General features: G+C 39.2%; 1 protein-coding gene across 1 annotated transcript in view; it reads right to left on the bottom strand.

Annotated features, from left to right (window-relative positions):
• Positions 1-26052, bottom strand: part of PRKAR2A (protein kinase cAMP-dependent type II regulatory subunit alpha) — a 76071-nt gene extending 50019 nt beyond the window's left edge. Inside the window, exons 1-2 of the mRNA XM_081302553.1 lie at positions 25498-26052; positions 2390-2425 (exon numbers count right to left, since the gene is read on the bottom strand). Coding sequence (XP_081158679.1) covers positions 2390-2425; positions 25498-25744 — 283 coding nt within the window. The 5' untranslated portion in view covers positions 25745-26052. The remainder of the gene's footprint in view (positions 1-2389; positions 2426-25497) is intronic.
• Between the last annotated feature and the right edge of the window lie 380 nt (positions 26053-26432).

The following is a 26432-nucleotide window of genomic DNA, read 5'->3' on the forward strand; positions in this document are numbered from 1 at the left end:
AACACATTAACATCCTAAATTAACAACCAAATAAATCCTACCTGTAACAAAGTCATTTTTCAGAAAATATATTTCTCAGCTCTATGAAAAATGGGTGAGATTCTTAGCTTAGAAGCAATAATTTTAAAAAAAATGTATATTTTTTTAAGTTGTAGTTGGACAGAATATCTTTATTTATTTATTTACTTATTTAAAATATTTCATTTGTTTTTATTTTTTTTTTTAATGTGGTGCCAGGAATTGAACCCTGTGCCTCACTCATGAGAGGCAAGTGCTTTACCACTGAGCCACAACCCCGACCCTCTTTATTTATTTTTATGTGGTGCTGAGGATTGAACCCAGTGCCTCACATGTGTGAGACAGGAGCTCTACCAATGAGCTACAAAAAATGTAAATTTTTAATAGATATTAACTGAATGCCTTCTATATACCAGGCAGTATTTGATATATTTTTTTTTTTTGAGAGAGAGAAGAGAGAGAGAATTTTTTAATATTTATTTTTCAGTTTTCGGCAGACACAACATCTTTATTTCATTCTATGTGGTGCTGAGGATCGAACCCAGCGCCCCGCACATGCCAGGCGAGCGAGCTACCGCTTGAGCCACATCCCCAGCCCCTTGATATACTCTTTTTGTTTTGTTTGTTTGGTTGCAGTACTAGTGACTGAACTCAGGGATACTCCACCATTGAACTATATCACTATCCCTTTCTAATTTTTATTTTGAGACTGGGTCTGTAAATTGCCCAGGATGGTCTAAATTTATAATCTGCTTCAACCTCTCAAGTAGCGTATGTGCTTAAAACACACAAGGCTCTCAGTTCAACTTCTAGCACCAAAAACAAATAGTAATAATAAAATAAAAATTAAAATTAGCAGCATGACTAACCAGGAAAATTTTTTTTTTTTAAAGAGAGAGTGAGAGAGAGAGAGAGAGAGAGAGAGAGAGAGAGAGAGAGAGTTTTTTTAATATTTATTTTTTAGTTCTCGGCGGACACAACATCTTTGTTGGTATGTGGTGCTGAGGATCGAACCCGGGCTGCACGCATGCCAGGAGAGCGCGCTACCGCTTGAGCCACATCCCCAGCCCCAGGAAAATTTTTGATTAAAAAATTTCAAAAGGGAGCTGGGTGCAGTGGCAAAAGAATATTTATAATAGTATTTTATTAATTTAAAAAAAGTTTCTAGGCATAGTGTTGCATGCCTGTAATCCCAGCAGCTAAGAAGGTTGAGGCAGGAGGACTGTGAGTTCAAAGTCAGTCTCAGCAAAAGCAAGGTAGTAGGCAACACAGTGAAACCCTGTCTCTAAATAAATAGGCTCAGTGGCTGAGTGCCCGAGTTCAATCCCTGGTACCCACTCCCCAAAAGATTTTTTTCAAAAGGGGTCTGGGGATGTAGGTCATTGGTACAGTGCTTGCCTAACATGCATGAGGACCTGAGTTCAATCCCCAGCACTGCAAAGAAAGAAAGAAAAAAATTATCAGAAGAGCCAGGCATGGTGGCACATACCAGTAATCCTACTGACTTTGGAGGCTGACACAGGAGGATTGCAAGTTCAAGGTAGCCTTGGCCACTTAGAGAAACCTTGTCTCAAACTAAAAACTAAAAAAGGGTTGGAGATGTAGCTCAGTTTTACAGCACCCCTCAGTTCAATCTCCAGTATTGAAAAACAATTTTTTCTAAAAGGTTAAAAATCTGGAAAGTTTATTCCAAATCTAATTAAAATATAATCTGGTATAATCTGGACCATAATAGACAAAAGGGAAAATAATACCAAACTAGTCCCATACAAGAAAATACAAAAAGATTTCTCATATTTGGAACACATTCATTTTTGCTAAAAACCAAAGAAATGATCTTAGGTATTATTTTATATACAAACTCCATATTATTGAGATGGGTGGTTGAAAAGAGACATAAGCAGGTTAACTTTATCCTGCAACCTAATTTGTAGATGATCTCTAAAGCAAGATACAGAAAAAACTAAAGCAATGTTTAGTCTCAGACCAGAGAATGCCACTTAAAGCATTATAACTGAAGAAATAATTCAAGTGATTCTAAAGGTGTAACAGAAGCTATAGTAAGATAATCCAGAATACCAGAAATAGTGACATGTGAAATAGTTTTTAGAGATTCTAATTATAAACATGGAAAATTGTTAACAAAATAAATTCTAAGAGACAACCACAGCAATTATAACAATATAAAAATTTTACATATACATTCAGAACTTAAAATGAAAATGAAATGAAGGAATCATAGATAATTTTAATTTTAGTCTAACATTTTATAATGCTTATCTTTTTATTTAAAAGGTGAGTTTATTTTCACTTAAAATATTACTGTATGAAAACAGCATTTTAGTAGTATATAATAAAAGAGAACACATACCTGATACTCGTCTACTAAATCTGCTAGGAACTGGAACTGCAAAACAAAAAAGCAACATTTAGTTGTCATTATGTCATGTACCCATTCTTATCCCCCTGCCTGGCTTTTATTTTAAATATTTTTTACTTGTAGATGGATACAATGTTTTTATTTTTACTTGTTTATTTTTATGTGGTGCTGAGGATGGAACCCAGGGTCTCATGCATGAGAGGAAGTACTTTACCACTGAGCTACAACCCCAGCCCTTATCCTCCCCTTTTTGCAAAAATCTTTGACAACAAAACTATGTATCTTAAAAATCAAGTTGTGGGTCAGTTCATACTCTTCCATATTTAACCACAAATAACTGTTCAATATGATCATATAAAGACAATACAGAAAATAAAATATCTCCTTAAAAAAAGTTCTTTATAACTTCAACATACTTAAAGCGGTAATTTTACTTCTGTTCACATTCATGTTTCATCCAATTTTTATCATTCCATATAAGAAGTCTTCCAAATTTCCTGAAAGGTTATGGTACCAAGTAGTGAAAATTTCCTCTTTAATCTTTTTTAAAGATAATCCTAGACTTGCTAAATCATAAAACACAAATTCTATTTTTAAAGCAATTTAATCAGTATTACACTACAATTGAAAATAAATTGAGCACTAAGTTATACTTCTAGATATGGGTAGGTTTTCTTCTGCTCATAGTCAGTATATTAATCAGAAAAATGTATCACATCTTTATTTTGGGGGAAGAAAACCTTTCTCAGTTATTTTTTTCTACTTTTAACCCATCACATTATCTCTGGTGGTTATCTAAATTCCTATTGCTAAACTATATCATTTGCATAAGCCTTTTAATTTTTAATTTATTTTTATTTTTATTTTTGTGTTACTAGGGATCAAACTCAGGGCCTTGTACATGCTAGACAAATGCTCTACCACTCAGGTACATCCTGAGCCCTTTAATTTTTTATTTTGAGATAGAATGTCACTAAGGCTAAATTACCCAGGCTAGCCTCAAATTTGTGATTCTTCTGCCTCAACCTCCTGGTGCCCGACTGATTATTTCTATTTAAAAAAAATTATACACACACACACACACACACACACACACCTGGGCATGATGGTACACACCTGTAATCCTGTAATCCCAGTAACTCAGGAGGCTGAGGCAGGAGGACTGCAAGTTAAAAGGGCAGCATTGGCAACTTAGAGAGATCCTGTCTCAAAAAAGGGCTGGGGATGTAGCACAGTGGTACAAAGACCCTGGGTTCAATTCCCAGTAGAAACAGACAAATATAAATGAATGAATGACCAAATGAATGAATGAAGGGAATAAATAAAATAAACTGAGAATATAAAGGAATGTCCTCAACATAATAATGGCCATTTATTTATTTATTTATTTATTTTTTTAAAGAGAGAGTGAGAGAGGAGGGAGAGAGAGAGAGAAATTTTTTTAATATTTATTTTTTAGTTCTCGGCAGACACAACATCTTTGTTGGTATGTGGTGCTGAGGTTCGAACCCCGGCCGCACGCATGCCAGGCGAGCGCGCTACCGCTTGAGCCACATCCCCAGCCCAATAATGGCCATTTATTAAAAACCCACTTGATAAAGTTGCCAAGACCATTCAATGGGGAAGACAGTCTCTAAAAATACAGTGCTAGGAAAACTCAATCTCCTCATGCAAAAAAACTGAAGTTGGACCCTTACTTCAGACAGTATTTTAAAAAATTAACTCAAGCCAGGCACACTGGAGTATGCCTGTAATCCCAGAGGCTCAGAAGACTGAGGCAGGAGCCTCAGCAACTTAGCAAGGCCATATCTCTAAATAAAATATTTTAAAAGGGCTGGGGATGTGGCTCAGTGATTAAGTGCCCTCTGGGTAGCAAAAAAAAAAAAAAAAAAAAAAGAAATCATAAACTTGAAAACTAAAATTATAAAACTCTTAGAAAAAAAGATGAGAAAAATCCTGACGTCATATATAGGGAAAAAAAGAGATTCAATGAACTGCATCAAAATTAAAAACTTCTGTTCATCTAAGAACATAATCAACAGAACAAAAAGGCAAGCCATGGAATGGAAGAAAATTATTTGCAAATCAAATCAAATCTGAAATATGTAGACTAGAGGGGGGGGAAATACCCACAGCTCAACAATAAAAAATCAAATAGGGCTGGGGCTATAGTTCAGTGGAAGAGTGCTTGCCTTATACATGTGAGGCACTGGGTTCGATCCTCAGCACCTCATAAAAATAAATAAAGATATTATGTCCATCTTCAAAAAAAAAAAGGCTAAGTGAATTTAAAAAAATCAAATAGTAGGGGAGGTAAAAATTATGTACTAAGGATTGAAACAGAAAATTATGATAATAAGCATTTATGAATATATCAAAATAAACTCCACTATTATGTATCATTACAATATACTAAAAATAAATTTTAAAAATTTAACTAAAAAAGAACACAAACCAATTAAAACAGTGGGCAAAGGACCTGAACCAATATTTCTCCAAAGAAAATAAACAGATGGCCAACAAACACAGAAGATGCTCAACTTCACTAGGGAAATACTCAAATTCTAACTACAATGAAATGCCACTTTACACCCATTATTGGGATAACTACTATCATAAAAGAAAAGCAGGGGTATGTGGGGGTGCTAACAAGTATTGGCAAGAATGTGTTGCTGAGACAGGAGGATTGCAAATTCAAAGCTAGCCTCAGCAACGCAGCAAGGCGCTAAGCAACTCGGTAATACAAAATAGGGCTAGGGATGTAGCTCAGTGGTTGAGTGCCCATGTTCAATCCTTGGTAACTGCCCCACCCCATGTGGAAAAACTGAAACAAGTGCTGTTGGTGGGAATGTAAAAATGGTACAGGCCCTATGGAAAACAGTAACTCAGGCCCTAAGCAACTTAGTGAGACCTTTGATAATACAACGTGTATATGTTAAGGAGTATCCATTAAAAAAGGACTGGGGATGTGGCTCAGTGGTTAAGTGCCCCTGAATTCAATCCCCAGTACCAAAAAAAAAAAAAAGGGGGGGGGGGTGGAGGTTGAGGGATGTAGCTAAGTGGTACAGCACTTGCCTAAGCATGCACAAGGTCCTGGGTTCAACCCCCAGCAACAAAAACAAAACAACAACAATAAAATTCTGTTAATTAGAAAAAAGAATGTGCAATTTTTTTTCTTCTTTTTTTTTCTTTTTTTCTAGAATGTGCAATTTTAACCTTAGCCAGGCATGGTGGTGAGCACTTGGGAGGCTGAAACATGAGGACCTCTTGAGTCTAGGACTTCGAGACCAGCCTGCACAACATAGAAAGACCACAACTCAAAAAAAAAAAAAAAAAAAAAAAAAAAAGTGAAAGCAAGATCTCCAAGAGATATTTGTATACCTATGTTAATAGCAACATCATTCACAATAGGCAAAAGGTAAAAACAACCAAAGTTTCCATCAATGGATGAATAGATAAGTAAAATGTAGCATATACACACAATGGAACATCAGTCAACTTTTAAAAAGCAAGGAAATTCTGATACATGCTACAATGGATGAACCTTGAGGACATTAAGTGAAATAAGCCAGCCACAAAAAGAAATACTGTTGTGATTCCACTTATAGGAGGTACCTACAAAAGTCAAATTCATAAAGAAAGAAAATAGAATAGTTCTTACCTAAGCAACTTAGTGAGACCCTTGATAATACAACGTGTATATGTTAAGGAGTATAAATTTAAAAAGGACTGGGGATGTGGCTCAGTGGTTAAGTGCCCCTGAGTTCAATCCCCAGGGGATTACCAGGGGATAGGGGAAGAGGGGAATGGCGAATTGTTTATGGGCATAGTGCTTCAGTTTTACAACATGAAAAGAATTCTGGAGATAGATGGTGATGATGGTTGCACAACATTAATGCCAATCAATTGCATACTTAAAAATGATAAAGATGAGCTGCGCATAGTGATGCATGCCTGTGATCACAGCAACTCAGGAGGGCAGGAGGATCACAAGTTCAAAGCCACCTCAACAACTTAGCAAAGCCCTAAGCAATTTAGTGAGACCTTATCTCAAGATAAAAAAAAAAAATTAAAAAGTACTGGGGTAGCTAGGGATATAGCTCAGTTGGTAGAGTGCCTGCCTTGCATGCACAAGGTCCTAGGTTCAATCCCCAGCAACACACACACACACACACACAACTGAGGATCTGGCTCAGTGTAAGTGCCTCTGGGTTCAAACCCTGGTACAAAAAAAGAAAAAGGTAATATTTTAAATTTTATATTATATTTCACAATTAATTTTTTAAAATATATAAATTAAAACTTGATAATACAACGTGTACATGTTAAGGAGTACCCATAAAGAGAATGAAAGAGAAAGCAAATGTGGCAAAATATTAATGAGTGGTAATTTAGGAGTTCACTGTTCTTAATGGAGTTGAAGTTTTTCCAAAAAATATTTTTAAAATCTTTGTAAATTGTTGAGAGCCACAGCTAAAGGGGCCCCAGCAAACTTCCAGCTGCCAGCAAACTTCCAGCTGCCAGCTGATGATTGGCTCACAGCGGCCCCAACAACATCTAGCTGATTGGCTCCTCTGCAGTGATGTTCATTGGACTGTTTCCCTGCCCTTCAGACTGCCAGCTGATGATTGGCTCACAGCAGCCCCAGCAACATCTAGCTGATTGGCTCCTCCACGGAGCTGCTCATTGGGGGACTTCTTTGGCTCCGCCCATGCAACCCAGCCAATCGGCCTCAAGAGCAGGAGGATTGTGGGAGGTGGTGAGGTTTGTGTGGGGGTGAGAGGCTTGTGGGAAGCCGGTGGTGGCAGTTGGGCTCTGAGGGTTTTTTTCCTGAGGAGCTGTTTTGTTTGGTGTTTGTAGTTCTAAAAATAAAGTTCGTTTCTTTTGACAAGTGGCTCCTGAATTGTGCCCAGCCAGACTGTGGCATTTTTTTTTTAACCAGGGACCTTTAGGAGTTCACTGTTCTTAATGGAGTTGAAGTTTTTCCAAAAAATATTTTAAAAATCTTTGTAAATATACATCCTCAAATCAAATATGATAAAATCTCATTTTATTCTATTGTCAAATCATGTTTATAACAAATTCAAAGTTGAATGCATGAATTATTTAAGTATTTATAGTTGTAGATGGATACAATACTTTTATTTTATTCATTTATTTTTACCTAGGGTGCTGAGGATTTTTTTTTCTTTTAATATTTATTTTTCAAGTATCGGCGGACACAACATCTTTGTATGTGGTGCTGAGGATCAAACCCGGGCCGCACGCATGCCAGGCGAGCATGCTACCACTTGAGCCACATCCCTAGCCCGGGTGCTGAGGATTGAACCCATTGCCTCACATGTGCTAGGCAAGCGCTCCACCACTGAGCTACAACCCCAGCCTACATGCATTCCTCTTTAAAGTAAATTAATTTGTTGAAATTTGCTTAATTTTATAATACACTGACTTAAAATTTTTAAATAGCAAACCTATTCATCACTATTAAGTTAAAAGGTTATAGTCACTATTTAAATTTATCATGCATAAGACAACAAACAATTGTTTTGAAAATTCCTAAAGCATTATCTGTTTCTGTGAAATTAGTTCAAAAGCATTGAAAGAAAAATGTTGACATTGTAATGGAAAATATAATTAAATATGAAAGACCTCAGGCATTAACTTGAATGAATGAGAGGATGAAAAGATAAACAAAAGGGGTAAAAGGAAAAATGCTGCCTGATAAATTTAAAAGGAAAGTGTGACAACCAAGGCTTAATGGGAGAATTGGAGAAAAGGGAAAGTAAGAACCCTCTACCAAGTACCAGGGAAGGCAGTAAACTCCTCCAGTATAGAATACCTGTCTCATTCCATAGATTCTCCATCTGTAGGCTCCCTGCTTTCCCACTATAATGGTCAGCCATTAGACCACTGAAAAGAGGCTGGGAAATTTGAACACCCATAACAAGGCAGAATTGGGCAGAACCAGCTGGGAAAGTTCCCTATGAATGAATCAGCAGTGGATACAGCACTTCTGTTACAATATGAAGAAACTGGAATCTCTGTACACTAGATTTTATAAAGATCACCTTGGAGTCAGGCATGATGGCACACACTGAAATCCCAGCTACTTAGGAGACTGAGGCTGGAGGATCACAAATTCAAGGCTAGCCTGGGCAACTTAGTAAGACCCTATATCAAAAATAAAAAGGGCAGGCAAAATAAAAATAAAAAGGGATATGGCAAGCAGGCTTCACCTTACTTGGGAACTAATGGATGTCATTGGTCCATCCTTGACACTGCTCATCTACTTCATTAACAATTTTACCTCCTCTTCTTCCCACTTCCTCTCCTGAATCAGTCTATCCTTTTTCCATTCTCTACTATCCTAGTTTAAAGTACATAATTTCTTGCTTAATTGATTTTAAGTAGCCTCCAAACCTTTTTCCACTGCCAATTTCTTCAACAACTATCTTCCCCACATGGTCATCAGTAATCTTAAAATTGAGGAGACAATTAGGGAACATCTATCAAAATTTTCAAGTATGAACTGCATTTAACAATAATTTAACAATATATTCCACACATATATAGACATATGTGCACGCTACAAAAGTTGTTGTTATGGTTTGGATGTGAGATGTCCCCCAAAAACTCATGTGTGAGACAATACAAGAAGATATAGAGGATAGATGATTGGGTTATAAGAGCCTTAACCCAATTAGTGGATTAATTAACTGAGTGGTAACTGAAGGCAGGTCAGGTGTGGCTGGAGGAGGTAGGCTTTGGGAGCATGCCTTTGGGGGGACATATTTTGTATCTGGCAAGTGAAGTCTCTCTTTCTGCTTCCTATGAGCTTCTTCCCTTCGCCCACACTCTTTTACCATGATGTTCTGCCTCACCTTGAGCCTCAAGAAATGGAGCCAGCCTTCTATGGATTAAGACCTCTAAAACTATAAGCCTCTTAATAAACTTCTCTTCTAAAATTGTTTTTGTCAGATCTTTTAGTCACAGCAGCAAAAAAGCTGACTATAACATATATATATATGTGTGTTTATACATACCATAATCACTAAAACGTATAATAGCAAAAAGAAGGGAAATGAAAATTGCCTAGAGAAATAAATTAAGGAAATACTGGCACTGATAGAGTATAAACCTCTACACATCCATTAAAATGGATGCAATAAAAGTATACAAACTGATATGGAAAAACCTTCAAGAAGTATTGTTATATAATTCTGGGCATGGTGGTGCACATCTAAAATCCCAGTGGCCTGGAAGGCTGAGACAGGATTGCAAGTTCAAAGCCAGCCTCAGCAACTTGGCGAGGCCCTATGCAACTTAGTGAGACGCTGTCTCAAAATAAAAAATAAAAAGGGCTGGGGATGTGGGTCAGTGGTTAAGCACTCCTGGGTTCAATCCCTGGTACAAAAAAAAAAAAAAAAAAAGTATTGTTATGTGAAAAAAGTTGCATATCAGTTAAAAAAACAAATGGAAAAGAATTTTTTTTTTTAATATTTATTTTTTTAGTTCTCAGCGGACACAACATCTTTGTTGGTATGTGGTGCTGAGGATCGAACCCGGGCCGCACGCATGCCAGGCGCGCGCTACTGCTTGAGCCACATCCCCAGCCCTGGAAAAGAATTTAAATTAAAAAGTTGTACAAGTACAGCATGATATAATACTAATTTTCTAAAGTTTGTTTTTAATAAACAAATTTAATATCCTCACAAATCCAAGTAGTGCAATACATATATAAAATAATTAAGGAATGATATAAATTATATAAATAATAGATAACATTGATGTTTTCAGAAAAGCAAGTCACAGAAGAAAAGTGACTGTGTGTATGCATGCATGCACATGCATTTGGAATTGAACACAGTACCTTATGCATGCCAAACACAAGAGTATTGATTTTAGGGCTGGGGATGTGGCTCAAGCGGAAATGCACTCGCTTGGCATGTACAGGGAGCTGGGTTCTATCCTCAGCACCACATAAAAATTAAAAAAAAAATAAAGATGTTGTGTCCACCGAAAACTGAAAAAATAAATATTAAAAATTCTCTCTCTTTCTCTCTCTTTAAAAAAAAAGAGGGGGCTGGGGATGTGGCTCAAGCGGTAGCACGCTCGTCTGGCATGCGTGCGGCCCGGGTTCGATCCTCAGCACCACATACAAAAACAAAAGATGTTATGTCCGCCGAGAACTGGAAAATAAATATTAAAAAAAAAAAAATTCTCTCTTTCTCGCTCACTCTCCCTCTTTCTTTTAAAAAAATAAAATAAATTTTAAAAAGAGTATTGATTTTTAAATAAGCAAGGAATATGAGGTGCATGCACAAAAGATTGGAAAAGATCACAAAATTTAGATCACTCTCAGAAACAAATACAAGCATATAAATGACTGCCAGGAAAAACAAAACATGAATGCTTTTTTTTCATGCTTTCATTGATTTACAGCACGTGCCTGGCTTCCCCCTACCTTCGCAGGTTCATTCCTCTACCATCCTATACAGAGGAGCCCTCAAAATGCTGTGTCTATTAGTCAGAGGACTCTGCTCTTCTCCCTCCCTCCTTCCCTCCTTCTCTCCCCCCCTCAAGATCTAATTCACACTCACAATTTCTAACACTGACATATCTTTTTTTAAATTTATTTTTTAGTTGTAGATGGACACAATACCTTTATTTTATTCATTTTTATGTGGTACTAAAGATAGAACCCAGTGTCTCACACATGCTGGGCAAGCACTTTACCACTGAGTCACACAACCTCAGTCCCCTGACCTATCCTTAAACACCTGTTATCCACAGACAAGAATTTCCAACTGCAAGCTTGTCATCTTCTGTATATCTCAAATGCCTCAAACCAACATATCCACCATCAAACTCATCAAACTCATGAGCTTCCTCATCTTTCCCAAGGTGAAAGCTTTCTTACGTTCTTTTCTTTTGGTACTGGGGATTAAACCCAGGGTTGTCAGGACTCACATATGTATTTTTTTTTCTACAGTGTTGGGGATCCACCAACTCAGAGCTTCATCCAAGCTAAGCAACCACTTTCCCAATGAGTTATAGCCCAAGGCCCCATTTCAAGTACAAGGAAAATGGGTAGGACAAGAAAAACAGTACAGTTAATTGTGCCTCAGTATCTGCAGGGGATTGACTGATCTCCCATGGAGGGGGAAATTATGGGAACATTTTTGGAAATCCAAATGGACAAAATGTTTAAAATCAATTAAAATTGTCAAACTTAGTTCAAGGTTTAAATACTGTAGGGGGAGGGGCTTGCTGTGGGAATTGAAACCAGGGGCTCAATCTACTATACAGCTACGTTCCCAAAGCTTTTAATTTTTTTTGACACAACATCTCACTAAATTGCCAAAGCTGATCTTGAACTTGTGATCCTCCTGACTCAGCCCCTCCCCAAGTTGCTGGGATTACAGGTGTGCACCACTGTGCCTAGCAAAATACATCTTTCTTTCTTTTATTTTTTAGTTGTAGATATATACATTACCTTTATTTTATTTATTTTATGTGGTGCTGAGGATCAAACTCAGTGCAAGAAAGAAAACTGAGCCTCACTATCCTCACAAATTCAATAAGAGTAGTCCTACTCACCACAAAAGACCTGAAAGGTGGACTCAATGACCTTATGAATGAAGTGCTGAGACTGTAAAAATGTTAAGAGATTTCAATTTGGAGGGGGAGGGGTGTTTATTTTTCAAAATCATACGTGGGGACAAGTGTAAGGAATACTGCATACATGCATACGTTAAGGCCGTCTGAGTGGCAGACCATGCCCCTTGTGCTAAGCAGCCCTGGGCGTGAGGCCATGTGTTGCAGTCCTGGCACTTGCTCCACTGCCCGATCCTGGATTCGCTGCAAGGATAGTTAGCAAGAAATCGTTATTGGTGGCTGCCTATAAGCTTCCTAGCTACTGCCCGAGTATATATACATGGTAACTGCGCAATAAAATCAGACCAAGGTTTCATCTTAGTCTCCAGAGGTCTTGATTAGCAACTCCACAGCCACACTCTCCTCTACCCTGTTCCATGGACCTCCCTCCTCACTGGACGAGAAAGAGCCAGGCAACACGCAATCATATATCTTTAAAAGATTGAAATCATCTTTTTTTTTTTTTTTTTTTTGGTACCCAGGGCCTCAATCCGCAGCCCTTACTAATTTTATTTTCAAACATGGTCTCCCTAAACTGTCCAGGATGGCCTGAAACATGATCCTTCTACCAGTTTCCCACTTTGCTGGGATTACAGGTATGTACCACGAGCCTAACAACTACATATTTTCGTTTTCTTTTATAAATTTTTTAAAGAAACTATTTATTTAGCTTTTTCAAACATCTTTTCTTGGTTATATATCTTTTTCCCCTTTTTGCAGTACTGGGCAAGTACTGTACTTGCTAGGCAATTGTTCTACCAGAGCTACCTCCCCAAGTCCTTTATTTTTTAAATTTTGGGACCAGGTCTTATTATTGCCCAGGCTATTGCTTTAGCCTCCAAAGTAGCTGGGATCAGAAGCATGTGCCACTGTGCTTGGCTAGTTACAATTTTTTTAATCTCATCATGTGCAAATATCATGCCAACCATTTTAAAGATATTATCACATGTAATCCTCACAACAATCCTATTCCCATTTCATTTTGTTGCTGAGAAAACTGAGACTCAGATAACTGTCCCCTAGGTCATATAGCTAGGAAGTGATCAAACTAGGATTTGATTGATCTAAATTTGACAACTGAGGAAAAGTAATGATGTGATTAAATAGAAAGTTCATTTTTATACTTTAAAAAATAAATTCCATCATTCCATTATTTAATTATGGGTCCAAAGCAATATATTAGAATTCCCTCCAATTTTCTCCAATGGAGGGATCATTATATTATGTTGCCTGCTTGCATGCTGTTGCCCCACTAGATGATAAGCACCTGTAGGCAGAAACACTGTTATCTTCCCCTGTCTCAGTGCTGAGCAGAGTGAGCATCTGCTAAACTACAACAGAAAGGCAGAAGGGAGGGTGAAGGCCACTGCAGGGTTTTAGCATCTCCAGTGAGTTCACTACTCCACCCCTCTTCTTCCTTCTAGTTAGATACTTTAGGAGTGGTCTCTCACAGACTTGAAGTCCTTGTGGAGCTTCACTTCCAACCCTGTTCTCCACTTTTAACTTGGTCACAGGACAGGATGCATGATCCAAACTCGGCAGATTACAGTGTTCTCACTGCCCAGCACGGTAATTTGTTCCAAAATGGGAACCTGACCCAATGCAAGCCACTTAGGGTTGTTCCCTAGAACATACCAAATGAACATAGAAGAATAACTCATTATCTAGTTTGGATCAAGAACTACCAAATGCACTAGGGAGTCAATGGAGGATCTTCTACAAGGCAGTATCATAGAAAGATAATTCCAATAAGAATATCACAATGAAAGACCAGTATTGGGCCTATTGTAATAGCCCTACAAAAATAGTGAAAAGAGAGCATATTAGGGCTGGGGTTGTGGCTCAGTGATAGAGTGCTTGCCTAGCATGTGTGAGACACTGGGTTTGATCCCCTATACCACATAAAAATAAACAAATAAAATAAAGGTATTGTGTCCATCTACAACTTAAAAAAAAAAAAAAAGCATATTAGGAAACACTTTGGGATTGCTTTGTGCCTTACTGAAAATACTGCCCTGAAAGGCAGTAATATGCCCTTAAATCCCTTGTATAGAGATGACCACTGTGAATCGTTTATTCACACAATAAGTATTTGCGGAATATCTAGAAAGCATTAAGAGAAAAATGGTTAAAAGCATGGAGTATGAGCCATGATGTTTGAGTTTAAATCTCTACCTCACCTCACTTACTAGCAGACCTTTAACAAGTTAGTTAACTTCTGAGTCTCAATTTTTCTCATCTTTAAAAGCAGAATGATAACAATACCTATTTGATAGGGTTGCTGCTGGGCAGAAAAGGAACCATTGAACTAGTTAGTAAAAGACAAGCAGCAGTTCAGCAGGCAAAAAAGAGGGGGAGGATTAATACAACCTCTATGTAAATCAATATGGAGATTCCTCAAAAGACCAAGAACAGAACCTGCCATATGACACAGTTATCTCATCCTTGGTATTTATCCAAAAGAACTAAAATCAGTATACTATACTGATATAGGAACATCAGTGTTTTGGTAGCACAATTCACAACAGCCAAGTTAAGGAACCTGCCTAGATGCCCCCCAAGAAATGAATGGATAAAGTAAACACGATATATATATATATATATATATATATATATATATATATATATATATATATACACACACACACACACACACACACACAATAGTTTTATTTAGTAATAAAGAAGAATCCAATTATGGAATTTGCTGGCAAATGGATGGAACTGGTAAACATCAGGGAAAGTGAAATTAGCCAGACTCATAAAGTCAAGGGTCAAATGTTTTCTTTTATATGCAGAAGCAGAGTAAAATAATAAACTAAATTTAAAAAGTGGGTGTGTGGTGTGTGGATCTCACAAAAATAGAGTGAAGATCAGTAGAGTAGAGAAAGGGAATTAAGGGGGGGGAGGAGGAATAGGAAAAGGGAGGAACTGCAGAATAAAATTGACCAAATTATGCTATGTACATATGTGAATATACCACACTGAATTCCACCTTTATATATATCTATAAAGCATCAATTTTAATAAATAAATAGGACAACCAGTAGAGTAGAAGAAGGAGAACAGGGGAAGGGATGAAGGCAGGGAACGAAGAAGCACTAGAGACTAAAAAGGAGAAATAATATTCCATGAACGTATGGTTATATCAAAATGAACCCCAGTGTTATAATTATAATGCATTAATAAAAACATTTTTTAAAAAAAAGACGACAGGGAGGACAGCATTCCAAGCAAAAAGGAAGGTATATGCAAAGGGAAAAAAACATGAAAAACATAGCTCAGTGATAGAGGCACCCCTGGGTTCAAGCCCAAGACCATTAAAAGTAAAAAGAATGAAAATACTGACTGGGACACTAGAATGGCAATATGTAAATCAATGGAAGTGTAACTGATGTGATACAGCAATCTGTATAGGGGTAAAAAATGGGAGTTCATAACCCACTTGAATCAAACTGTGAAATATGATATATTAAGAACTATGTAATGTTTTGAACGACCAACAATAAAAAAAAAAAATACTGACTGGGGTATTGTTCAGTGGTAGAGCACTTGTTTAGCATGCCTGAGGCCATGGGTTCAATTCCCAGCACACACAAAACAATACAAAAATTGTTAGCTGCTAGGCAGGCTGAATAAATGTTAGCTGCAGGGTGGGCTAAACACTCAATCCCCACCTGTCTGGTTCCTTACCGCTTGTTTGCCTCAAGGCTTTACACTCAGCCCCACTCAAGGCTGAACACTGGACCCCCACTCATCTGGTGCAAGGGAAACCCACATCTGGCCCCTGCCCGGTCTGCCTGAAGGCAGAAGATGACACCCTTAGCAACTACAGTATGATCCAATCACCATAGGCCTTGGCTTACAGACCCAGAGACCCCATTAGATTTTGGCCCCTCTCCCCCCTCGCTTTGCTCTCTCCCTCTCTCTCTCCCTTTGCTCTTTCCCTCTCTCTTTCCCTGCTCTCTCTCTCTCTCTCCTCTCTTTCCTTCCGTCTATCAGACACTGCCGAAATAAAGATCTCTTGGTGGCTACAAGTGTGTTGGTCACTTTCCTTTCAAAAACAACAATGGAACAACTAAAACTGGGTGGCTATCATAGAGCTAGGATATAAACCCAGGTCTCCCTAATTCCTGTTTAAGTCAATCTCTAGTGAAATTAATTAATATAAATCAATCCTCTATTTAAAGCATTTTACTTGATCGAAAGTTCAAAAGCCAGCCTCAGCAATTTAGCAAGGTGCTAAGCAACTCAGTGAGACCCTGCCCCTCTTTCCCCTCCCCTGCCTCCCCTTTGCTCAAAGTTCCTCCATTCTTCCCATTCCCATTCCTCCCCATTATGGATCAGCATCCACTTATCAGAGAGAACATTTGGCCTTTCGTTTTGGGGGATTGGCTTATTTTTCTTGGCATGATATTCTCCAACTCCATTCATTTACCTGCAAATTCCATAATTTTATTCTCTTATAATGCTGATTAATATTCCATTGTGTATATATACCACGGTTTCTTTATCCATTCATCTACTGGAGAGCATCTAGGTTGGCTCCACAGTTTAGCTTCTGTGAACTGAGCTGCTATGAACACTGATGTGATTGCATCACTATAGTGTGCTGATTTTTTAATATTTATTTTTTAGTTGTAGTTGGACACAATACCTTTATTTTATTTTATTTTTATGTAGTGCTGAGGATCCAACCCAGGGCCTCACGTGCTAATCGAGCGCTCTACCACTAAGCCACAACCCCAGCCCCCGCCCCCAACTGTGCGACTATAAGTCCTGTGGGTAAAGACAGAGGAGGAGTGGGATAGCTAGGTCAAATGGTGCTAATCGAGCGCTCTACCACTAAGCCACAACCCCAGGCCCCCCCCCCCAACTGTGCGACTATAAGTCCTGTGGGTAAAGACAGAGGAGGAGTGGGATAGCTAGGTCAAATGGTGGTTCCATTCCAAGTTTTCTAAGGAAACTCCATTCGGTTTTCCAGAGTGGTTGCACCAAATTACAGTGCCACCAGCAATGTATGAGTGCACCTTTTCCCCCACATCCTCACAAAACTTATTATTGCTTGTACTATTGATAATCGCTATTCTGGCTGGAATGAGATGAAATCTTAGAGCAGTTTTGATCTGCATTTCTCTAATTACTAGAGAAATTAAACATTTTTTTTCATGTATTTGCTGTTTGCCCAATCAATTTTCTTTATTTTTTTTAGTTGTAGATAGACCTTTATTTTATTTATTTATATGTAGTGCTGAGAATCAAACCCAGTGCCTCACACATGCTAGGCAAGTGCTGTACCTCTGAGATACAACCCCAGACCCCCAATCAATTTTTTAAAATTATTTTTTAGTTGTAATTGGACACAATACCTTTATTTTATTTGTTTATTTTTATGGGGTGCTGAGGATTGAACCTGGGGTATCACACGCGCTTAAGCAAGCTCTCTACCACTGAGCCACAACCCCAGCCCCCCCAATCAATTTTTTTAATCAAACTGCTTGTTTTTGGTTTTTGTCATTTGGTAGAATTTTACAGAAGGCTTTCATCATCAGAATATCCTGGATTCAGTTGAAAAATCTTACAATCTTCCTGCCTCATCACCCCTAGTTGGTAGTATTACAGGAGTGCACTACTGTGCCCAGGCTCAGTAGAAAAACCTTTAAAAAAAAATTACTCTAGGTAACTGTAGGTTGACACAATATCTTTATTTTATTTTTTTGTGCCTCACCCATTCTAGGCAAGTGCTCTACCTCTGAGCCACAACCCTAGCCCTAGAGAAACCTTTTCTTTCTTTTTTTTAATATTTATTTTTTAGTTGGACACAATATATTTATTTATTTTTATGTGGTGCTGAGGGTCGAACCCAGGGCCTCGCATGTGCTAGGCAAGCGCCCTACAGCTAAGCTACAACCCCAGCCCCTAGAGAAACCTTTTCTAAAAACATTTAACTTTGAACAAAGTACCAGACTACACAAATGCAAAATGAAAACAGCATTTTAACTCAACCAAAAGTAGTCATCATAAAAGGAGTAAGTCACCTAACTTCACTAGGCACTGTTTCCTTTTTAAACTGGATACAATAAAAAAAATATTGTCCACAAATAATATTGCAGCTGTATGTAAAGTTTCAGAAAATCTTCAACTTCATGCTTTAACAGTAATGAAGTGAATGGCATCAAGTTTTGGAACATAAGGGGAAGGTGATCACTTTCTATAAATCTTATAAGTCTTGAGTAGCTAGATCTCCATCCACCTCTCCTCCTCTGTATGATCTGCTATAGTAGTCCCAATCATCATAGCCTCAATCGTATCCTCTGTCATAGTAAACCTAACAGTGTGAGCTGCCATAAATAAATCTTACCATGTAAATAAATGGCTAGTGTTGGGATATGTGGTCTTTTTGTTACAGAGAAATCAACTCTGATTCTATGTCCAACAAACTCTATTGAGTAAGCATGTTGTTTAGCTTCCCTGGCATCACCTACATTTTCAAAATAGACAAAGGCAAATCCTCTTGCCAGGTGTAGTGACACATGCCCATAATCCCAGAAGCTTGGGAGGCTGAGGAAGGAGGATTGCAAGTTTGAGGCCAGCCTCAGCAACTTAGCAAGGCCATAAGCAACTAAGTCTCAAAATAAAAAATAAAAAGGGCTGGGGACATGACTCAGTGGTACAGCACTTTGGGTTAAATCCCCAATACCAAAAAAAAAAAAAAAGGCAAATCCTTTTGAATGCCTAGACTGCCGGTCATATACTATAGACACATCAACAAAGGGGCCATATTTAGAGAACACTTCTAGGTCTCTTTCTGTGCTATACAAGCTAAATCCAAACATTCCAAGATAACAGTTGGGGTCAGGATTTGTCCAACTGCCAACATGACCCCTCTGAGTAGATTGTAAGTTCAAGGCCTACCTCAGCAATTTAGTGAGACCCTATCTTGGGAAAAAAAAGGCGGGGTGTTGGGGTTGTGGCTTAGTTGTAAAATGTCTCTATAACCAAACAAACAAAGGTTTGCTGAGCTTCAATCAAAAGCTGCCAACCTGTTCCTCCTTCATTATATAGGGTTCACAGCAGACACACAGGACATACACACAGTTTTCTGAGCTTTTCAGAACCAAAACACCCCACACCATCTCCAAATAGGCTCTAAGTCTTCCTAATATTTTTTTAGGGAGGGGGATGTACCAGGAATGGAACCCAGGGGGCACTTAACCACTGAGTCACATCCCCAGACTCTTTATTTTGAGACAACGTCTCAGTTGCTTAACGCCTAAGTTGCTGAGACTGGTTTTGAAACTGCTATTCTTCTGCCTCATCCTCCCCAGTCACTGGAACTAAAGGTACATGCCACCCTCTCTCCCGGCTTAAATCTCCCCAATTTTTGACAATAGTACCAAGACAATTAAATGAGAAAAGAATAGTCTTTTCAAGCTGGAGTGTAGCTTAGTGGTAGAGTGCTTGCATAGCACATGTGAGGCACTGGGTTCAATCCTCAGCACCACATATAAATAAAATAAAGGTGTTGTGTCCATCTACAACTAAAAAAAAAAAAATTAAAAACAGAACACTGGATATCCCTATGCAAAATATGTTGTAACTCATATGTTACCAAAAATAACTCAAAGCCAGGCGCAGTGGCACATACCTCTAATTTCAGCAGCTCAGGAGGCTGAGGCAGAAGGATCCCAAGTTCAAACCCAACCTCAGCAACTTGGCAAGGCCCTAAGCAACTCAGTGAGACTCTGTCTCAAAATAAAAAGTAAAAAGAGCTAGAGATTTGGTTCAGTAGTTAAGTGCCCCTGAGTTCAATCCCTAGTACCAAAAAAAAAAAAAAAAAAAACCCTCAAAACGTGTCAAAGGACTAAATGCTAAATGTAAGATCCAAAAGCTACAGAATTCGTAGAAGAAAATACAGGGGATAATCTTCATGACCTTAGATTTGGCAATGATTTCTTATATATGACCCTTAAAGCATAAACAACAAAAGAAAAAAATACATTGGACTTCATCAAAATTTAAACTTCTATGCTTCAAAAAAACACCAGGCAGAGGCTGGGAGTTAAGTTTAGTGGTACCATGCATACAGCATGCATACAGCCCTGGGTTCAATCCCAAGCACACACACACAAACACATACAAACACAAAATAAAAAACTTCAAAAAAACTGAAAAGGAATTGAGGGCACAGGTCAGTGGTAAAGTGCTTTGTCTAACATGCATGAGGTGCTGAGTTCAATTCCCAGCGTTTAAATAAAAATTAAAAGACAATCCACTGAATAAAATATTTATAAACCATGTATCTGATAGAAGATTGATATCTAAAATATACAAAAACCTTCTACAACTCCAAATAAAAATATTTTTAGTGGTCAAAGACCTGAAGACAATTCTTCAAAGTGATATATAAAGGACCAACAAAGGGTTGGGGCTGTAGCTCAGTGGTAGAGCACCTGCCTTGCACATGTGAGGATTGCACTGGATTCAATCCTCAACACCACATAAAAATAAATAAAGATATTGTGTCCATCTACAACTAAAAAAAAAATTTTAAAAAAAAGGACCAACAAATACCTAGAAAGATGCCCAACAACATTCAGTCATTAATTAGGATAATGCAAATTGAAACCATAATTAGGTACTAAGTTGGCTATAATAAAAAATGCACATGGGTGCTAATAAGGATGTGGAGGAATTAAAACCCTCAATAATAATAGTTATAATATAAAAAAGTGTAGCCACTTAAGAAAAGAGTCTACTGGGGGCTCAGGTTGTAGCTCAGTAGTAGAATGCTTGCCTAGCATCTGTGAAGACCTGGGTTTGATTCTCAGCACTGCATATAGATAAAGAAAGTAAAAAAGAAAAGACAGGTCCACTGACAACCAAAAAATGTTAAAAAAAAAAAAAAAAAAAGTCTACCAATTCCTTAAAAGTTTAAATACAGGATTATAATATGACCCTGTAATTTTTTGTTTGTTTGTTTGTGTGTGTGTGTTGCTGGGGATTTAACTCAAGGCCTTATACATGCAAGGCAAGCACTCTACCAACTGAGCTATACCCCCATCCTATGGCCCTGTAATTCTACTTCTAGGTGTATACTTCAAAAATTGAAAATTTGCACCCACTACAACAGGCATTGTGTCACATATCTGTAATCCTAGGAACTCTGGAGGCTGAGGCAGGAGGCAGAATAGCCAAGTTTGAGGCCAGCCTCAACAACTTAGTAAGACCCTGTCTCAAAATGAAAAATAATGGGGCTGGGATTGTGGCTCAATGGTAGAGCACTCGCCTAGCACATACGAGGCCCTAGGTTCTATTCTCAAAACCACATTTTAAAAACAAATAATAATAAAAAGGGCAAATGATATAGGTCAGTGGTAAAGTGCCCCTGAGTTCAATCTCTATACATTCACCACAAACTTGTACACATGAATGTTCACAGTAGTATGATTTAATAGTTACAAAGTGAAAACCATATAGTTCAACATTAGGGATGATCACTTGAGTCTACAACCAGCCTGGGCAACACAGCAAGAACTTGTCTCAAAAAAATTTTAAAAATGAGGAAGTTAGGGGCTGGGGTTGTGGCTCAGTGGTAGAACCCCTTCCTAGCATGTATGAGGCACTGGGTTTGAACCCCAGCGCCGCATATAAATAAATGAATAAAATAAGTCCATCAACAACAACAATTTTTTTTTTAATGAGGAAGTGATACATGCTACAACATGGATGAATTCTGAAAACATGAAGCTAAGAGCCCGGCATGTAGCTCAGTGATAGAGATTTGTCTAGCACACATGAGGCCCTAAGCCCATTACCCAACACTTCCAGAGGAAAAAAAATATTATGCTAAGTGATAGGTGTGAATCATACGATTAATTTATATGAAATGGGCCGGGGTTGTGGCTCAGAGGTAGAGCACTCACCTTGCATTCGTGAGGCACTGGGTTCGATCCTCAGCACCACATATTGTGTCACACCTACAGCACAACGTATTATGTCCACCTACAACTAAAATATAATTTTAAAAAATTTATATAAAATGTTCAGGATAGACAAATCTATAGAAAGATTACAAGTTGCCTAGAGATGAGAGCAATGAATAAGTGTTGGTGGGTAATAGCAAAAGTTTATAGGGCTTCTTGGGCTGGGGATGTGGCTCAAGCGGTATGCGTGCGGCCCGGGTTCGATCCTCGACATACAAACAAAGATGTTATGTCCACAGAAAACTAAAAAATAAATATTAAAATTCCCTCTCTCTCTCAAAAAAAAAAAGTTTATGGGGCTTCATTTTTGTGTGTTGTCATAGGAATCAAATGCAGGACCTCATGCATGCTAGGCAAGCACTTTACCACAGCCACACACTTCTTTTGGGGTGATGAAAATGTTCTAAAACTGTGGCTGAACACAGTGGTTTATGCCTCAGGAGGCTAAGGCAGGAGGATCCCAAGTTCAAGTGTCAAATAAAAAATAAAAAGGCTTTGGTGTGTGGGGCTGGGGATGTGGCTCAAGCGGTAGGGCGCTCGCATGGCATGCGTGCGGCTAGGGTTTGATCCTCAGCACCACATACAAACAAAGATGTTGTGTCCGCCGAAAACTAAGAAATAAATATTAAAATTTAAAAAAAAAAAAAGGCTTTTGGTGTAGTTCAGTGGTAGAGCACCTCTGGGTTCAATCTCCAGTACTGAAAAAAAGAATAAAAAATTGATTGTAAATTATATCTTGGCTTGGCTGTTACCAAGCCAGTTGTAGTAGCACACACCTATAATCTCAGCAACTCGGGAGGCTGATACAGGAGAATAGAAAGTTCAAAGATAGCCTCAACAACTTAGCAAGGCCTTAAACAACTTAGTGAGACCCTGCCTCAAAAAAAAGAAAGAAAGAAAAAAGCGGTTCCAAAAGAAAAGTTGGGAAACTCACAAATAATAAATGTTTTATGGTGATTACAAAAGTGAATCAAGGGGGCTAGGGCTGTAGTTCAGTGGTGGAGCACTTGCCTAGCACTCGTGAGGCACTGGGTTTTATCTTCAGCATCACATAAAAATAAATAAATAAAATAAACGTATTGTATCCCTCTACAAAAAAAAAAAAAAAAATGAATCAAGTCTGAATGCCAGTTTATTGTTCTTCTGCAGATTAATTTATAAGTCTGTATTCTTCCAGCTCTCCACAAATAAATATTATTTCATACTTTGATATTCTGTTACTGGAGTTAGCGTGTAACTCAGAGGTAGAGCATTAGCCTAGCATGCACAAAGTCTTGGGTTTGATCCCAAGCACCACCCCCCAAAAAAAGAAAAGAAAAAGAAAAAAGATGACAAATAATGAAGACATAATACAGAACCCTGTAAACTTATCTGGGATTAATTCCTAAAATATTAATGTTTTGTGTAAATAAAAATTGATGTGAGGCAGGTTATAGCTCTTATAATTTATAAATAACAAAGAAACAAGCCTAGGAGTCACTCAGAAATAATGCTTTTAAAAACACATTTATCTCTGGGATTGGTGTCACTGCCCTCATTTCAAAGATAAGAAAATCTGAAATCAAACAGGTTTGACAACTTGTTCATGACCTCGAGAGATTTGGAAATTTTCTTTTCCTTTTTTTTTTTTTTTTTGGTTGAGGGGGTAACTTGGGGATTGATTGGTCAGGGGCACTCAACCACTGAGCCACATCCCCAGCCCTATTTTTTGTATTTTATTTAGAGAGAGGGTCTCACTGAGTTGCTTAGCACCTCACTATTGCTGAGGCTGGGTTTGAACTCAAGAGCCTCCTGCCTCAGCCTCCTGAGCTGCTGGGATTATAGGTGTGTGCCACAGCCCTGGACTGGAAAATTCCTGATTTCCCCCAAATTCATAATGTAACATGCAAGGGAAACACAGAATAGCAGTATCTACTCTTTAAACATGAACAAATTTAGGGACACTTTTCCACTGAAGCTTATAATCTCCCACAGAAACTCTTTGCCAGCTGTGACTTGAAAAAGTCCCCCCCAGTGTGATCTAATAACACTAAGATTCTTCATCTCTCAAGTGTTTTCACTATTTTGTTAAATTCTATCACATAAAAAGTAGGATACTGGGGGCTGGGGATGTGGCTCAAGCGGTATCGCCAGGCATGTACCAGGCGCTGCTGGGTTTGATCCTCAGCACCACATAAAAAAATAAAAATAAAGATGTTGTGTCCACCAAAAAACAGTAAATATTAAATAATTTTCTCTCTCTCTCTCTCTCTCTCTCTCTCTCTTAAAAAAAAAGGATACTTATATTGTTAAATTGGCAAATCATATGCGAAAGAAATCAAGAAAATGAAACTGCTTCTAGACATTCCTTGCTTAAACAAGTTGTAAAAAGTGTTGTTTTATTTCATGCAATAAACTAAACAAGATACTGTCTGCTTATCAAATATTATTCAATTGTTTTAAACAAATTAAAAATATATGGGGCTGGGGTTGTGGCTCAATAGTAGAGTGCGCGCCTAGCACGCATGAAGCACTGGGTTCAATCCTCAGCGCCACATAAAAATTAAATAAAGATACTGATTCGACCTAAAACTAATAAATAAATAAATAAATAAATGTGTGTGTGTGTGTGTGTGTAAAGAAATGCATACTCAAGGCAGGCGCAGTCAGTGGGGGGCAAGCAGGAGGAGCTAGAGCTGAAATCCAGCCTCAGCAACTTAGCGAGACCCTGTCTCGAAAAATAAAAAGGGTTGGGGATGCAGCTCAGTGGTTAAGTGTTCCTAGGTTCAACCTCTGGGAAAGGAAGGGAAGGGGGAAGGAGGAAAGGAAGGAAAGAAAGAAATGCATACTCGAGCAAGCTGGGATGAAACGATCTGACACTTGGTTTAAAATTCTTCAGCAAAGGGGGGAAAAGATATATCTGAAACATTTGTGATACATATTGACATGTTGAATGTGATCGTATAAAAGGTTCATTCATCTTTTTCTACTGTCTATGCTCAAAAAAAGTTTCACAATAACCTCCAAAATGAATTATTTTCAAATTTACTGTCCTGGTTATTAAACAGGCTGGATGTTAATACTCTGATCTTCGGAACTAAAATAGGTTAAGGGTCTCAAGCAAAGGCGAAAAATTTTTTGGCGGGGGCCGAAGTGGGCTCCACGCCTCTCTGGCCCTCTCCGCCACCAAGACTGAAAATCCTCACGCTTCCTTCAAGGCTGAATCTGACTAATCACTCGTCTGCTCTCGGACTCCAGAACCATGCAACTCAATTTGGAAATGACACACGCTGGGCGCAAGCCGGCGGCTCAGGAACCCAACAAACTCCATTAGAGAGCTCCCAGGTCCAGGCCCTGGACAGTCAGATTGGCCCGGGCGCAACGCCCGACCCACCGCACGGCTCTGGAGACCTCTGAAGACTGCTTGCACCCCTCCCTCGGTCCCCACCACGAATCCTGGCCGGGTCCGCAGCATACCTTCCAGTTCCACGTCCTCCTCTGAGTCGCCGTCCGCTTCAGCTACAGCGTCCGGGCAGGGCTCTGGAGCGTGTAAGTCTAAAGGAGGGGCGGCGGACGGCAATGAGGCTCGGGCGCGGGCCTCGCGCAGGCGGGTGAAGTAGTCCACCGCGAAGTCGACGAGGTCAGGAGGTTGCTGCCGCAGCACCTCCACTGTGTACCCCTGCAGCAGCTCTGTGAGCCCCGGCGGGATCTGAATGTGGCTCATGCCGGCGGCGGCCTCGGGGACTGGCGAGTACGGGCCGCCGGTGGCCACAGCCTCTGCGCTCCTTCACACCGGCTTCTCTATAGGCGCCCGCGGTGTCCTAACGAGCGGCCCTGGTTTGCCTTCCTCGCGTCGCGCCCCTTTGGCTGGGTCTGTTTGTGAGCCACGCAACCCTACGCTACCGCGGCCAGTCTGGTGCTGCCGCTGCTGTCTCTGGGCCGCCGCCGCCACCGCCGCCACCGCCGCCGGGGGCACCCACAGCGAGGAGAGTTGGACAGGAGGGGCAGGCGCCCGAGTTGTGACGCACGCGGCCGCAGGCGTGCGCGTCCTCGCCAAGCTCTGGTCCTCAGTGCGCGTGTGCCGCTGGGCGGCACACCCTCTGGCGATCTGTTCTAACGTTCTCAAAGTGCTTGACCTGCTGCTCCCAGCGGGGAACAGGGGAAATTAAGTAATAAGTGGTCTACCTACGAAGCGGGCTGGTTAGTGCCTCTCATTTGGTCAGAAAGACCCTTCATTTATTCTTTTAAAATATGCTAAGAGTCTCTTAAAGGACAAAAGGGATACAGATGCAAAAACACATGCCCACCCGACTGTTGCCTCTGGTAGAGAGCAAGAGGGCCCGCTTTAGGGGGTAAAGTCACGTTAACCCCAAGAAATGAGCAGGACCCGCCTAAAGGAAGATATGGAGGAA

This window comes from Spermophilus citellus (genome assembly GCF_964194105.1).
Source record: "Spermophilus citellus genome assembly, chromosome: 7".
In the NCBI taxonomy this organism is placed as follows: Eukaryota; Metazoa; Chordata; class Mammalia; order Rodentia; family Sciuridae; genus Spermophilus; species Spermophilus citellus.